Genomic DNA, 13,045 nt, shown 5'->3' with positions numbered 1-13,045 from the left:
TTTTCAACTCAGACTTCCAAGAAATCTTGTGCAAGCTTTAGCAAATAGCTTTTATGCTAATAGTTCAATCAAGAACAAGTGATACTTAAATGTTTCTAGCTTTATTTATGTCTGCATTATGTACATCCAAACTCTAGACTTTCAGTGCAAGTATCTGAATTTCTAGCTAGTAGGGTGTGGCAAAAGAGTTCTTTATTCCAGTGGAACAACATCTGGAAATCATTTCCTTTATTTTGTCACAAAAGAATTCGTTAAGGGGCAGGAATATCTGAATGACATAATTCCAAAGTGATGTATGTTTCTCCTGGATAATGCAGTGACTATTAACCATAAAATACCCCACACAGAGCAAAAAGCAGTCTGATTCATCAAGGGTATACTCAAGAACCACTGCCATGCAATATAATCCCTTGCTAGGTACAGGATTTATAAAAGCACTATAATTACCTCATCTGTTTATCCTAATTATCAAATGTTATCTTCCATGGAGCAGACCAAATGACTAATAGTTTATTAATAATGGTAAACTAAAGTTTCAAGGCCAAAAAAGGTTAAAGAAAACACCAAACAGTGAGACTCGGAGATCTTGAGCTGCATTTCAGAGCTCAGATGAAGGTATTCTGTAAGTCACAGAATGAAACCTGCCCATGCAGTTTTAATTCAGCTTCCTTATTCATTTATTTGTAATAAATTGATGTATGTATGCATGAGTGTGTGCACCCATGCATAAGAGCATCTATTTTGTACTTAGGTGGGTCTTGGTTAACGTGCTGATATTTATCTTAACTGTAAATGTGGCCTGAACTGTTACATTGAAAATGAATGATTAGGTTTTTAGTATAATATACCAGACTAGAAAGATTACCATCAAAATTTTCTGCTAATTTTAGGTGCCCACTCAGACTTATTTAAATGTTCGCAGTACCTAGTGTTTCAGAGCAAACCACACAAATCATAACTTCAATGATCCCATGTTTCAGCTGCAGTTTTCATGCCCCATAGTCTCAAATTCCACACCAAAAAAAAAAATCAGGACCCAATTATTATCTGTACACATGTAACACAGTAATTATGTGTAGAAAGCCTAACTAAAGTAATTTGCCTAGTATCATGCAGGGTCTCTGGCAGAGACTGGAGTAGAATCTACTTCCTCAAAGGAGCATTTAGTTGCTTTAACAAGGACACTATCCATTCTGTTCCTGCATGTCTCACCTGACTTGCTACCTTGCAGCTTCTGCAGTAGATGAGAAAGGAACCTCCTGGCAGAAGTTTCCTTCTCTCTAAATTTGTTGTCCATCCACAGAAATCATTCATCCCCTGCCTTGAATGAGGCAAAGGTCACATAGGAAAAACACACTGTGATTTTACAAATAATAACTATATTGTAATGCATATGCTCCAGGGGTTAAGGCAACCTCCTCACATCTTGTAAGCTGAGAACATTAAAAAAAACAAATACAAATTCTTGTGTTTTAAGTGTATCAGGTAGCATCATCATGACATCTGTGTTTTCCACCAGCAGGGTCAGATTCTCTACATTCTCTGCATAGATTTCTGCTGTGAGTTAACTGAGCAACTGACAGCACAGTAAATTATCATCCTCCATGTGGATCTGCAGTGGGGGAGGGAGGAGAAACTAATTTGTGGATGGTTTTCCCAAACATTTACTGATAGGAGAGTAATGGCAAGACTTCAAGAACTTGGATAGCATCCCAAATTTTATCAAGGAGTGTGTTTGGTCCTTAAGCACTTTTTTCTGCATATTTCATCTTCTGTCCCTTTATCTCTACCCCAGTCCTGTCTCCTTTCTCCATGTTCAAGTCTGCTGATGCTGTAATTCTCATTCTCACTTTAACCAGTGTACCTATTCAGGGTGTAATTCAATCGCATGTTTCCATCAGCAGTAAAACCTGATCGAGAGGTCTCTCCACCCGCTCGCTCCTGTCACAGCCCTGCATTTTGCCATCCCCTGAAAGATGCAACTCTTAGAGCTATGCACGGATCGAAATTTTAAACTTCTCTCCAAAAATAAGAGAGGGATAAGATACTTTAAACACACCTCACTTCATAAATCCAGTTCATAGCAGCACAAGCACTTGCACAACTCAGAGCATATAGGATTAGGTACGACAAGACGCAGAGTGGGAGCGAGGTTTAAAGGAGAGAGATGGCAAGAAAGAGGGAGTTTTTCTTCCAAATTTATTTAGGACTACTCCTTCGGGCCTAAAAAGCTCCTCTGGTCTTTCTTATATGCCAAAGCCACCACTCCCTGTGCTAGTGTCCTTGTCAGGGAGAGCACTGAGAGTACAAAAGGGAAAAATCTTCCTGAGCCCATTCTTGGTTGTTAGTGCCAGCTTGCCTAGCATAAACAGAGATTCACAATTGTTGGCAAAATTCTTCTTCGTGGCCATAGACTGGAGCATGTTCAATACTTCAAAGCTCTTAAAAACAGTTGGTGCTCCAGACAAAGGACATACAAGGCCTTTTAGAAATGGATTTACTTCTGTTATTCTTGCTTACCTGAAACCTAAAAGGTCAGCCTAAGAAACATTTGGATTATGAGAAATTCAACCCAAATGGCATGGGAAAGCAATATGCAATGGAAGATCTTCGCATCTAAATCTCTGAGAATCAAAAATGTCAGGAACACCAATGTACCACCCAGGAAATACGTTTTTCTAATCTGATCTCAGATTTTAAGAAGCAGAGTAACAAGCAAGCAGTTGACAAATGAACAATAAAGACCTGTACTAAGAGTAGGTAATTTCTGAAAAACAATTTCCCCCAAACAGTCTGAGCTTACAGAAGTTGCTCTTTGGAATGGGACAGCGTGGACAATAAAAGGCACATTTCTATTCTGTAGTTTCACTATGTCTGCACAAAGGTTTGTGTTGTCTCAAAAATGCTTGAAATCATCATAGGAAGAGCACTGTATGACAGCAAGGCATAACTCTGCTACTCTCCGCTACCTGTGACAGTACCATTGCAAGATTTGCCTGTTTACATACAATGTGCAGAAAGATTCTGCAAGAAAACACATTGCCATCAGCAAAATTATTTTTTTCTAGAGGATGGTGATTTTGGCAAGAAAATGAAAATCATCAGCCAATGACAGGAAACCTCCCAGAACTGTAACCAGTATTAGAGAGGCTCTTTAACTACAAACTTCTCCTTATTTCAGTATAAAAACAAGGATATTTAGTCATCTTTATTATAGCTCCTAAAAATTCATACTTTTAAAAATTTATATTTAATGCTTTACAGATCAAGCATTTAAAACCTGAGATTAAGCAATTTAAAATCTGAATTGATCATAGAAAGTTCATTCATATGATTTCTGTTGGAGAGGGGTTCACAGCTTACAGCACCAACCAAAGACAGATGCATTCAGAAAACCTCCACACTTAGCTCCAGTGTGAAAACATATTTGATATGAATGTTAAATGAAAAGTCGTCAATAAATCAAAAATATGCACACCTTCTAAACTCTGTAATTACCTGTAGGGGATAAGCAAAAACTGAAACCATTCCGAGTTCCCTGAACTCTGACAGCTTGGGTAAAATAGTACAAAAATAAAAATCATACCTCATTTTGGTTAAAAAACACAAGTCATACACTTCTAAAATGAAGTATAGCTTAGTTTGTGTAACTATACTTAGGGCAATGTACATATTCACACAGCTGTTTAATCTGCTCCAAATAAGTCTTTCTAAAAGAGACTAGTTAAAGGCCTATGAATGCGAAGCTAAATAATTCCTCAGAGTTATTTTATGATTAGTCAGGAATTACTTAAGTTAAAGATTTGTTTAGTGCCAGTAGCAGGTGGTTTTTGCTGCAGTTAGAAGTTTCCATAACAATAACAGGACAGCCAATTAAAAGCCAATTAGTCATGGACATTACTTTAAGGTCCAGTACTTTGCAAACTCTCCCCTCTTCAATTTTCCTTCTCTCAAGCTGCCCATTATCCTCAGTACAAAGACTTTAAAATGAATGTGGACTGTTTGCCTGTCTCCATGGAAGCCTTGCACCGTACACAAATGCTTCCCAGGCATCTTCAGCACTACTTTCCCCTCTGATCTTTGCCCTAAACAAACGTGCTGTTTATTCACTCTTCTTCTCATTTATGAAGACCCATTTGATGCTATATGAATACTAATGAGAAAAGAATTAAACTTATGTTTAAGAATGAGTGAAGATTCCTCCTTTTAGCGTTTACCATGACAGCGAAAGCATACTGGTTGGCCTCTTTCGTTATGCTCCTCTTTAAATCCTGAAACCTCTGCCACTTGAAAATTAAGAGTGCAGATTTGGCATTAAAGAAAATAAAAAGCTCCCAGATAGGAAAAAAATGACCTAGTGGTTAAATCACATGATAAGAAGTCAGGAGATCATGGTGTTTCAATTGTTCTGCTACCAAAGAGCACCACCATGACTCCCAGATAGAAAAAAATGACCTAGTGGTTAAATCACATGATAAGAAATCAGGAGATCATGGTGTTTCATTGTTCTGCTACCAAGAGCACCATTCATGCCTCCATCACCTCACTTGAGAATGAGGATGAAATGCTGTGTACTTCAACAATGTGAACTAAGGAGCATGAAGTAACCCTAAGAAATTAAACCTTCTGTACTGTTTGGTTACATCTGCTTTAAAGACCAAAAAGCAGAGAAAATCCAGTCAGAAATTTGAAATATCCTCCAAAGTGAATGTAGGATCCTATATCGATGGCAAAATTAAAAGGAAATAGCCCCTTTCTTCCAATAGACATCAAAGATTCATTAGTATCCTTAATGCTATTCTTCTAGTTCTCTGCAACATTTCTGATTAGAACCTTCTTCAACCCATCTCATGTTTAGTTTCTAGTTATAGTTTAAAGGAATGGTAAGTTTGCCCTTGCAGCTACACAAGGAGTATTAGCAGCCCCCTTCCCCCTCTCACAATTTCTGTATAGCCAAAAAGATCTCTAGCACTGCCTCCTGATACTTGGCACCAAACTTGGCAGATTATTGCCTTAAACTGTTTTTGGATGACATGAATGAAAACCAACTGTGTTTATACATCCCTCTTTTGGAACTCTAGCGCAGGCACTCCCCCTCCCTTTACCTCTGTCACTAGGCTGTTGGTCCTGTCCTTTCCTGTCACCTTCCCTGGTCACTGCTGTGGATAAACCAGTGCCCAGCATCGCATTATACTGGACTCCTGGCAAGACATATAAAACCAACAAACTTCCAGTTTTGTTATTTCCAGCGGATCCTTGACATTGTATATTAGCTGATCAAATATAAAATCTCTTGGGTTTTTTTTAATTTCCATATCTAATCATGCTGCTGCTTGCTTTTTTTCTTCGTTTTTATCTGGCATGGACGAGCTCTGAAATTCCAGCTTGTCTGGCCATATGTTCCTTCATGCACATTTAAAGTCTGCCCCATTCCTAAACACCTTGAAATAATTTCCATGCATGGTTCTAGAAAACAAGGCTATATCTTAATCTGTGCTGCTTTTTTACTTAGGGTGTAAGGTACGCTAACTTTGCTGTATTTCTTCTGTTGGGGAAACTAAGGCACAATGCAATTTGATGGAAACAATAGAGCCTGTGCCAGAACCAAGCTTTAAATTCTGGAGCACCTGGGTCTGAAAACCCTTGCTGAAAACTTGCATTTCTTTCTAGTTTCCCAGATGAACATCTCCAGAGAAGACAGACATGGCTGTCTTTAATGAATATATTGGGCAGAAAGACCTAACAAAACATGCCATCTCTATGGCTCCCTTGATTTCTCCACATTAAGAGAGAGCTGATGAAGTCCTCTCAAGAAAATTGCTATAGAATAATCAGAGTTTGTACTTTGTATTTCATCAAGTAATTATAAGTTCCCTTACAAGAACTACAGAGAAATGAAAGCTATTATTTAGGTCTGTCTTGAATCTCATCTAAGTAGAGGGAGTGTGCTATTCTAAGTCCTGAATTATATGGGAAGGATTGTTTTTTCCACCAAACTTCTTAATGTTCCTTGGACTGCAAGCTAAATTGAAACCAGGCTGCCAGATGTAAGAAGTTAACACCACCCGCAGATCTCTCATTAAACATCACAGCATTTACCCACTTTTGCTAGAAAAGATTTTCATGATACTTGAATATTCTCAGTGTTTTATGGGTTAAAATCTTAACCAACTTGGAGACTACAGTGAATATTCACTGAAATGTCAACATCTCTGTATTATGTGAACTAACTCTAGAAATCTCTGAAATCCAAACAGATCGAAATTACACTGCAGCTCAAAAGTAAGAGAACAATCTGCACAATACCAGCTACAGTCCTCAAGAAATTGTAAAGGATTCTTATTGAGTACCAGACCCCAAAATATTTTTGTCTTAAAATGAAGAAAAATAAAATGTAACATTCTTGTGAAAGGAAATACTACTATATTCCACAGTAACTGTCCAGAACACTGAAGCTCTGCGATGCTTTCCAGGAGCCCCCATTTTGAATGCCCAAGCTTAACATTGCTTTTTATTTGTGCACTACTTCATAATTATTTTTTCCAGAACTAATGAAGCTAAATGACTAGCCAGGCTCCACTCTGGAGACCGCTGTTTCCCTTGACTTTACAGGAAATCCAATTGTTGCTAAGCTAAATACCATAAATTGTAAATGAAATATGTCATTAGTTTTTATGCAGTCAGCTCTACTTGAGGGGGTAAAATAAGTGCTGGTTCCTAAGCGTGGTTTACCTCCGCTTCTGTCCTTACAGATATTTTGAAATACTGACTGTTGTTAAATTCATGATCTTATTTACTTAGTATACTTTCACAAGCAACAAGGGAACTAATATTGGTGTGGTTCTTCAGGAACTGACGGCAGCTGTGTTAGATTAAACAAAAGCTTTCTGCAATACTTATCTCTAACTTGGCATCAGCTTTTCTATTACTACATCTAAAGTCCTGTTTCTAGCAGTAGTTGAATTTACAGGCAGGAAGTATTTAGATTTGTACAAAAAGATCATGTTATACAACTTGTTTCAGCAGGACCAATTTGCTAAGTGCTTTAACTCTCACTTTTTGTTGATGACTATTTAATGTGTTAAGTACAAGGAATATTCAATATTCGCCAGACCAAAACTAATCTTAGGAAGAATTTGGAGGGAACTTAATTTACTATAAAACTCCTGAATTTGGTTTGCTTTCTTCTGCATATAGATTCTTTGTGAACTACATGACAGCTCCTACCGAGAAAAAGATAACCACGTTATTATACAGTCTAAATAGAAAAATATCCTGATGTAACTATTGAAAGTAAACTGTTTTCTAAATAGTAAAAAAAGAAGCAATGGAAGTGTACTCTATAGGAAATGTATATTACATTACACAACATACACATGTAACGTACACAAGCTTGTAATGGACTGGACTTGGTGTTCAGTGAGCTCCATACTTGAGAGGTAGCTTATTCCTACCTCGGAGAACATTTGATATAAACCTTACATGTGTGGACTGATATGCCAAGTTTCCATTTATCCAATGTAACTACGAGTTTCTTATTACATTGTAAGAGTCTAATTTCTTAAATTCTTCATAGCTCTGATTTCAGTAACATTTTGTGGAATTAAATTACGTATTATGTATATTGTGTGAAAAAACAAGACTCCTAAAATAAATTCAATATTATGTGTTGCCTTTCAATTTCATAGACCCTATTTACTATTTTGCATGTAAATAGGAGTGTCTGAATTAATTTTGTCAACTATATTGCATAGTTCCATTGCATTTCCTCTAAAATAGTGATACTGTCTTTCAGTACATCCCTATGAAACAGCAGGTAGGAGAGCAAAACTAAACCAAACGTATTCCAATAAAAAGAGAGTAGTAGTTCCAATGGACTCATCATGACTGTCATTTCACATTCCATTCCCATTCTTTCCAAAATGTAGTATTTTATTAGATTGTTAAAAAATAAATCCGTGTTATTAGATCTGTTAGATTTTTGTTTTGGTACAGTAAAAGCTTCCGTTTTACTACAACCAATGACTTGTACTGTCTTACATGCTTGGGTCTTTTCTTGATTGGGTTAGAACATTTTCAACTCAACTACACGTAAATATATTCTGGATTTTTCCTCTAACATGTGCTACCCTGAATTTCCTTGAAGGTACTCCCCCAGTGCTGTCCATTTATGTAAATATGATTTCCTCAGTCTGAACAATCATTGTCCTTCATTGAATTAAATTACTTTTTTCAAAATATATTTTGTTGGCAAGTCTAAGGACTCATATTCATCATTTACATTATTTGATCTGTGTACCATCCCTTGAAAGCTGTTTCCTTTAAAACACATACATGTAATATCCTCTACATTCCACTCAGAAAAATACACAATTTCAAATGAGATTGTCAGCAATTCAGAGGCCCATTGCCAAGATGCTTCTTACTTATAACTCACTGGTTTTCAGATGTGTCACTGTTTATGTATCATTCTTTCTGACTTTTCAGTCTCTGACACTGCTTCATCTCCAGTACTCGGAAGACTTAGATCAAAACTGCCTGACATTTCTGAGTACCAGTCCAAGTGACCAGATGCAAGACTTGCTACCCTAGCTATGGTGTTATGGTGCCCATGGTAAAAATGAAGCATGCACTGCAGTGTCAGTGGAGAAGGGAGAGTTTATGGCCAGAGTAAACTGTTCCCACATATAGTTTCTAGATGTCTTTGACCCGAACTAAAAGCTCTAAGTAATGTTTAGTTCTTATTACTTAAAGAACAGGTGAAATCCACCTTTCTTGGATCCTTGGTGAAGCAACCAAATGCAGTCCTCAGGGGTTCGATTTTACAGGCACTGAAGGTAGATACCCCTGTTCTTCTATAGCAAATCTGAACAACTGCATTCAATCAAAGTCATTCATGTGCTACGCTGTGCGCATTTATCTTGGTTTTTCAAATTTCCTACAAGTCCACTTTACTTTGCCCTTCTATTCCAGGTCAGAAATTGTGAGATTTCAGCTTCCCTCAAGAAGCAGCCCAGATCAGAAAGAGGGAGCAGCCTTACCAGATGGAAGATACTGCCTGTCTGTTGTGCAACAAGATCGACGATCTCCCACCGGCGGAGCTGGGATTTCTGAGAACGGTATCGAACCCAGTACCCAACTACTTTATTTCCTCACTGATTTGTAAGATCCTCAGCAGAAAAACTAATAGAGATATTAAACCACCAAAGCCACAAACCAATCCTAATGAGTCTTGAAATCCTAGACCTAAATAAAAGGTAATATCCCAGCTTTCTACTTCTCACTCCCCACATAATTTTATGTTTAATAAAAGACTGAATGTATCACTTAGAGCTATGATTTTAAACTGCTTTTTTCCATACGATTCACCTCACCAAACCGTTTTCCTGGCTTAAACGTATGAAGTTTTCATTTCTTTGTAAATAAGAACTCAGAACTTCAGCTAAAACAATTTCCAAGGAAACCATTTCCAGTTAATATTCTGTACAGTCACACTCTTTGGAAACATCCCGGCCGCTTCAGTAACTCTGAAAAGGTCCAACCTGTTTAGCACATGTAGCACTAACTACTGCCATAACATTGCACGCTTGCAATTTCTCATGGGACTGCATGAAGCATTCTTTGAAAGTCTTCTAAAATCACTGGGTTTGCCAAGGCTGGCTCTCACTGCCAATGACCTTGACTAGGCTTTTGTAGAGCAGACAGTTACAAGGGCTCTCAAAGAGACAGCAATTTTGGGGGGAGTCATCTAGCTGCTGTAATGATGAGACACATTTATGACAGCCATCTTAGAAGCCAAACTTTTTTTTTTTTTCCCTTCTTTTTCTTTCCCCGCCCAGGTAGTGGTTTACACACCAAGTAGACAGCAAATGCAAAGTTTGGTAACTTTGGCTTACCTTCAGTGATTTTTTTTTTTTTTTTTTTTTGACACATCTAGTTCAAAGACAACAAAAGCATTTATCTGACATTAACTGTAAGTAACAAGGCATCTTTACTGCAGACTGGAGAGCTGTATGTAGTGACAAAAAATTAGATTTTAGGTACGTACTGAATGGAGCTGGCAAGCAGCTGCTCGGGAATGTGAAAAATAATGACATGTAAATACAATTAACATTGTAGCATGTTCTCCATATGGTTAGACTTATAAAATAAACCTGCTTTTACAAATATTTTTATCAAATCAGACACTTTGCCAGCTCAAAGACAGTTTCCATGTCTAACCTACACTACCCATATTTCAAGTACAAACAGCTTTTTAGCAAAAGCTTTTCAAATAAATAATTTGTGGATTTATAGATTTAAAAATGTGAAAAAGCGTTCCAACAAATAAAAAAGGATTAGTTAGGCAGAAAAGAAAAATAACTCAGAAAGTTGAACAAATAAAAAAATTGTGTGAACATCTGGGATAAACCTAGATACACTAAATAAATAAATCTAGATGCAGAATTATTTATAATTTTTTATATATACTTTAATAAATATTAATTTCTTAGAGCAGAAGAGCACTTGCATGAATGGAATTCGGTAAGCTATTCTACATTAGCTAGTTTACAAATTAATGCCTAAATATCACAATAACAAAGTACTCTATGATTCTACTGACAAGAGTTTTTCTTTTAAATATTAGCTTAGTAGAAGAATTTTAATAAAATACTGGCTTTATGTTAAAAAAGGTGCATAAGAAGTTTTGCTTTTCCTCTCTGGTTTCCAGTCCTGCTAATCATAACCTACAAGGGGGATGTAAAAGATAGTCTCTTTTGCATACGTATTCAGTCAGAGCAGAGGACATTCCCATGGGGGGGGGGGGGGGGGGGGGGGGGGAGCATTACAAGTGTCTTGGATATCTTAGCATGAAGACCGCTTGAGATTCACATGCCTTTTCCTCCATTTTTAAAAACCTAATCCTAGTGTCTGCTATGCCAGATGCTGCAATTAATTTACTGGATTAAACATACCAGTTTGAAGCTCTTCAAGGAATCCATAGTGTTTTGCAATCAGTTCTCACGGCTGCCACAACAGTTGTAAACTCTGATTGTTATCCCTTTGAACTCCTATGGCAAGAAAATAAATGATGACAGAAAAAGTTCACTACTAATGTATCACAGATTGAAAATAGAAAGTCTGTTGGGGTTTTTTTGTTTGTTTTGGCCGTGCACAGCCTCACAGAAAGAAAGCGCTTCTAATAAATTAGTTTGTACAGTGTAAGGATTGCCATAGAAATGCAGACATTCATTCTCTAATTAAAGAGCAATACTGCATGCAACTAAGCTTTGTTCCTGCTTAGGCAATAAATTATTGAACATGATAACCTATAAATTAGGCACATTGAATGCTACTGGAATGAAAATTGCATTAACAAACATATGCCGAGTGTTAACCAAAAGAAAAAAAAAAAAAAAAACACACACAAAAGACCCAGGCTATTTTTCCTTTGTTGCTGAAAATAGACCTGAGAGGGGATTAAACACACTGCAGGGGGGCAGCCCGGCAGCGAAGGGCTGCTGCAGAGGTGTAACACGACTGCCCTCCGAAGGGGAGCCTGCCAAACAACACGGGTGTGAGCCACCGCTCACCGCCTGCAGGCAAGGGGCTGGAGACTACATAGAAGTCTGCTAATAGCGACAACTGAAAATGATATTTTAGCTTGCACTGCAGGTGCTTGTGTCCTTGAAATGAGAGAGAAAGTCATTTACCTGAGAGTCTCTGCTGGGTGATTCATCCCCTTGAACCCCCCTTTCCTGTGCTGAATAAACCAAATATGCACAGCACTGGTAATGCTACCTAAGGTCAAATGTGTTTCAGTATTTGAAGAAATAACAGCATTTGACTTGATCACTCTGTTAGAATTCATTAAACCTGTTTAATTAACTGACAGTGATTAAGGTAAATAATTATAAAATTTAAAATCATGTTGACCTTGGCTTCACCTGATGTCAACTCAAAATAAGTGTTCAGAATAAAGATGTGACCAGTGCTTTTCACGTATTCAATGTTTCAAAAGACTCCCAGTAAGTTACAACCATTATAATAATCCTTTAAGTCCCAGTAAATATCTTCTTGTTATAAAAAGGAGTTAAATGCAATAGCTTTTATAAGATACAGCTAAAAAAGTATTGAAATACTACTGTAATAGTACACATATATTTACATATAGACAGTTCATTTATAATTTACTTGGTATGTGAGGAGACATTAGGTTTAGGTAAAAAAAAAGGTATAACTAAACATTAGATAGCTATAGGTCTAATATTACATTTATATACTAAAATCACTGTCCCTACAAAACACAGTAAGGGAATGAATTAGAGAACATTTATATCAAATTCCTGCACTCTGAATATGTGTTCAGCTGCTACAATGACTATGCAAAAAAATCTTACACAGTACAATGGTTTCTCATTCCTCTTGAAAAGTGTATACATGAATAGTAATTGTCCCCCCAATTACACGCTGATCCTTCACACTTATCCTTACATTATAGTTACCTAAAGGAAAGAAGAGAATTGAAGTGAAACAGCTACAAGTTACCTGCAAGAGAGTGCTGAAGTATTCAAGACTCTTAAAATAATGACCTTTGCTGAGGCTCCCTTGCTTTAGCTTTAAAGCCCCTTTCCATGGATGCTGAAGGACCCTGCATTGTGTTTCACTGGGGTTTTTAAAATCTCACGTCTGTCTCAGTCTCAGGAGTTTAAATTGTCACAGCTGCAGCACATTGGGGTGGTTGTTCTGTTGCTAAGTGGTTGTTGGTTTCTCAAGCAGAGGATCAGCTGTTCCGCTCTGTGGAGGGCCAGGCTGCCTCTGATGAAGAGGAGGAGAAGTGGGCAGGAGACCGGCCATCCCAGGTAGACCAAATGAAGAAAATACTGGCCAAGCTCCCTTGCTGTGGCAGTGGGTAGGTTTCTGAGATTAATGCTGTTTGAGCCCTTTGCAAAGATTATTTCATGACCTGAAGGCAGTGTGGCTTCAGTAAGAAGCAGTAATGCTATATAGTAAAATCAGCAGGCCCTTTTGCCCATCCTTTACACCTCATGAGAAGCAACATGCT

At 37.5% G+C, this 13,045-nt stretch overlaps 2 protein-coding genes across 2 annotated transcripts in view; one reads left to right on the top strand and one right to left on the bottom strand.

Moving 5' to 3' along the window:
* LOC127021679 (uncharacterized protein CFAP92-like) overlaps nucleotides 1-12,581 on the bottom strand; it is a 63,432-nt gene extending 50,851 nt beyond the window's left edge. Inside the window, exons 1-2 of the mRNA XM_050904873.1 lie at nucleotides 12,529-12,581; nucleotides 10,956-11,051 (exon numbers count right to left, since the gene is read on the bottom strand). The gene's annotated coding sequence lies outside the window, so the exon portion shown is untranslated. The remainder of the gene's footprint in view (nucleotides 1-10,955; nucleotides 11,052-12,528) is intronic.
* The window catches only part of EFCC1 (EF-hand and coiled-coil domain containing 1), a 54,863-nt gene that overhangs the window by 29,107 nt on the left and 12,711 nt on the right, over nucleotides 1-13,045 (top strand). Inside the window, exons 3-4 of the mRNA XM_050904870.1 lie at nucleotides 8,974-9,119; nucleotides 12,757-12,892. Coding sequence (XP_050760827.1) covers nucleotides 8,974-9,119; nucleotides 12,757-12,892 — 282 coding nt within the window. The remainder of the gene's footprint in view (nucleotides 1-8,973; nucleotides 9,120-12,756; nucleotides 12,893-13,045) is intronic.

The sequence above is a fragment of the Gymnogyps californianus genome, chromosome 13, assembly GCF_018139145.2.
Source record: "Gymnogyps californianus isolate 813 chromosome 13, ASM1813914v2, whole genome shotgun sequence".
Classification (NCBI taxonomy): Eukaryota; Metazoa; Chordata; class Aves; order Accipitriformes; family Cathartidae; genus Gymnogyps; species Gymnogyps californianus.
The sequence above is the reverse complement of the archived record's forward strand: the minus strand, read 5'-3'. Positions and strand labels throughout refer to the sequence as shown.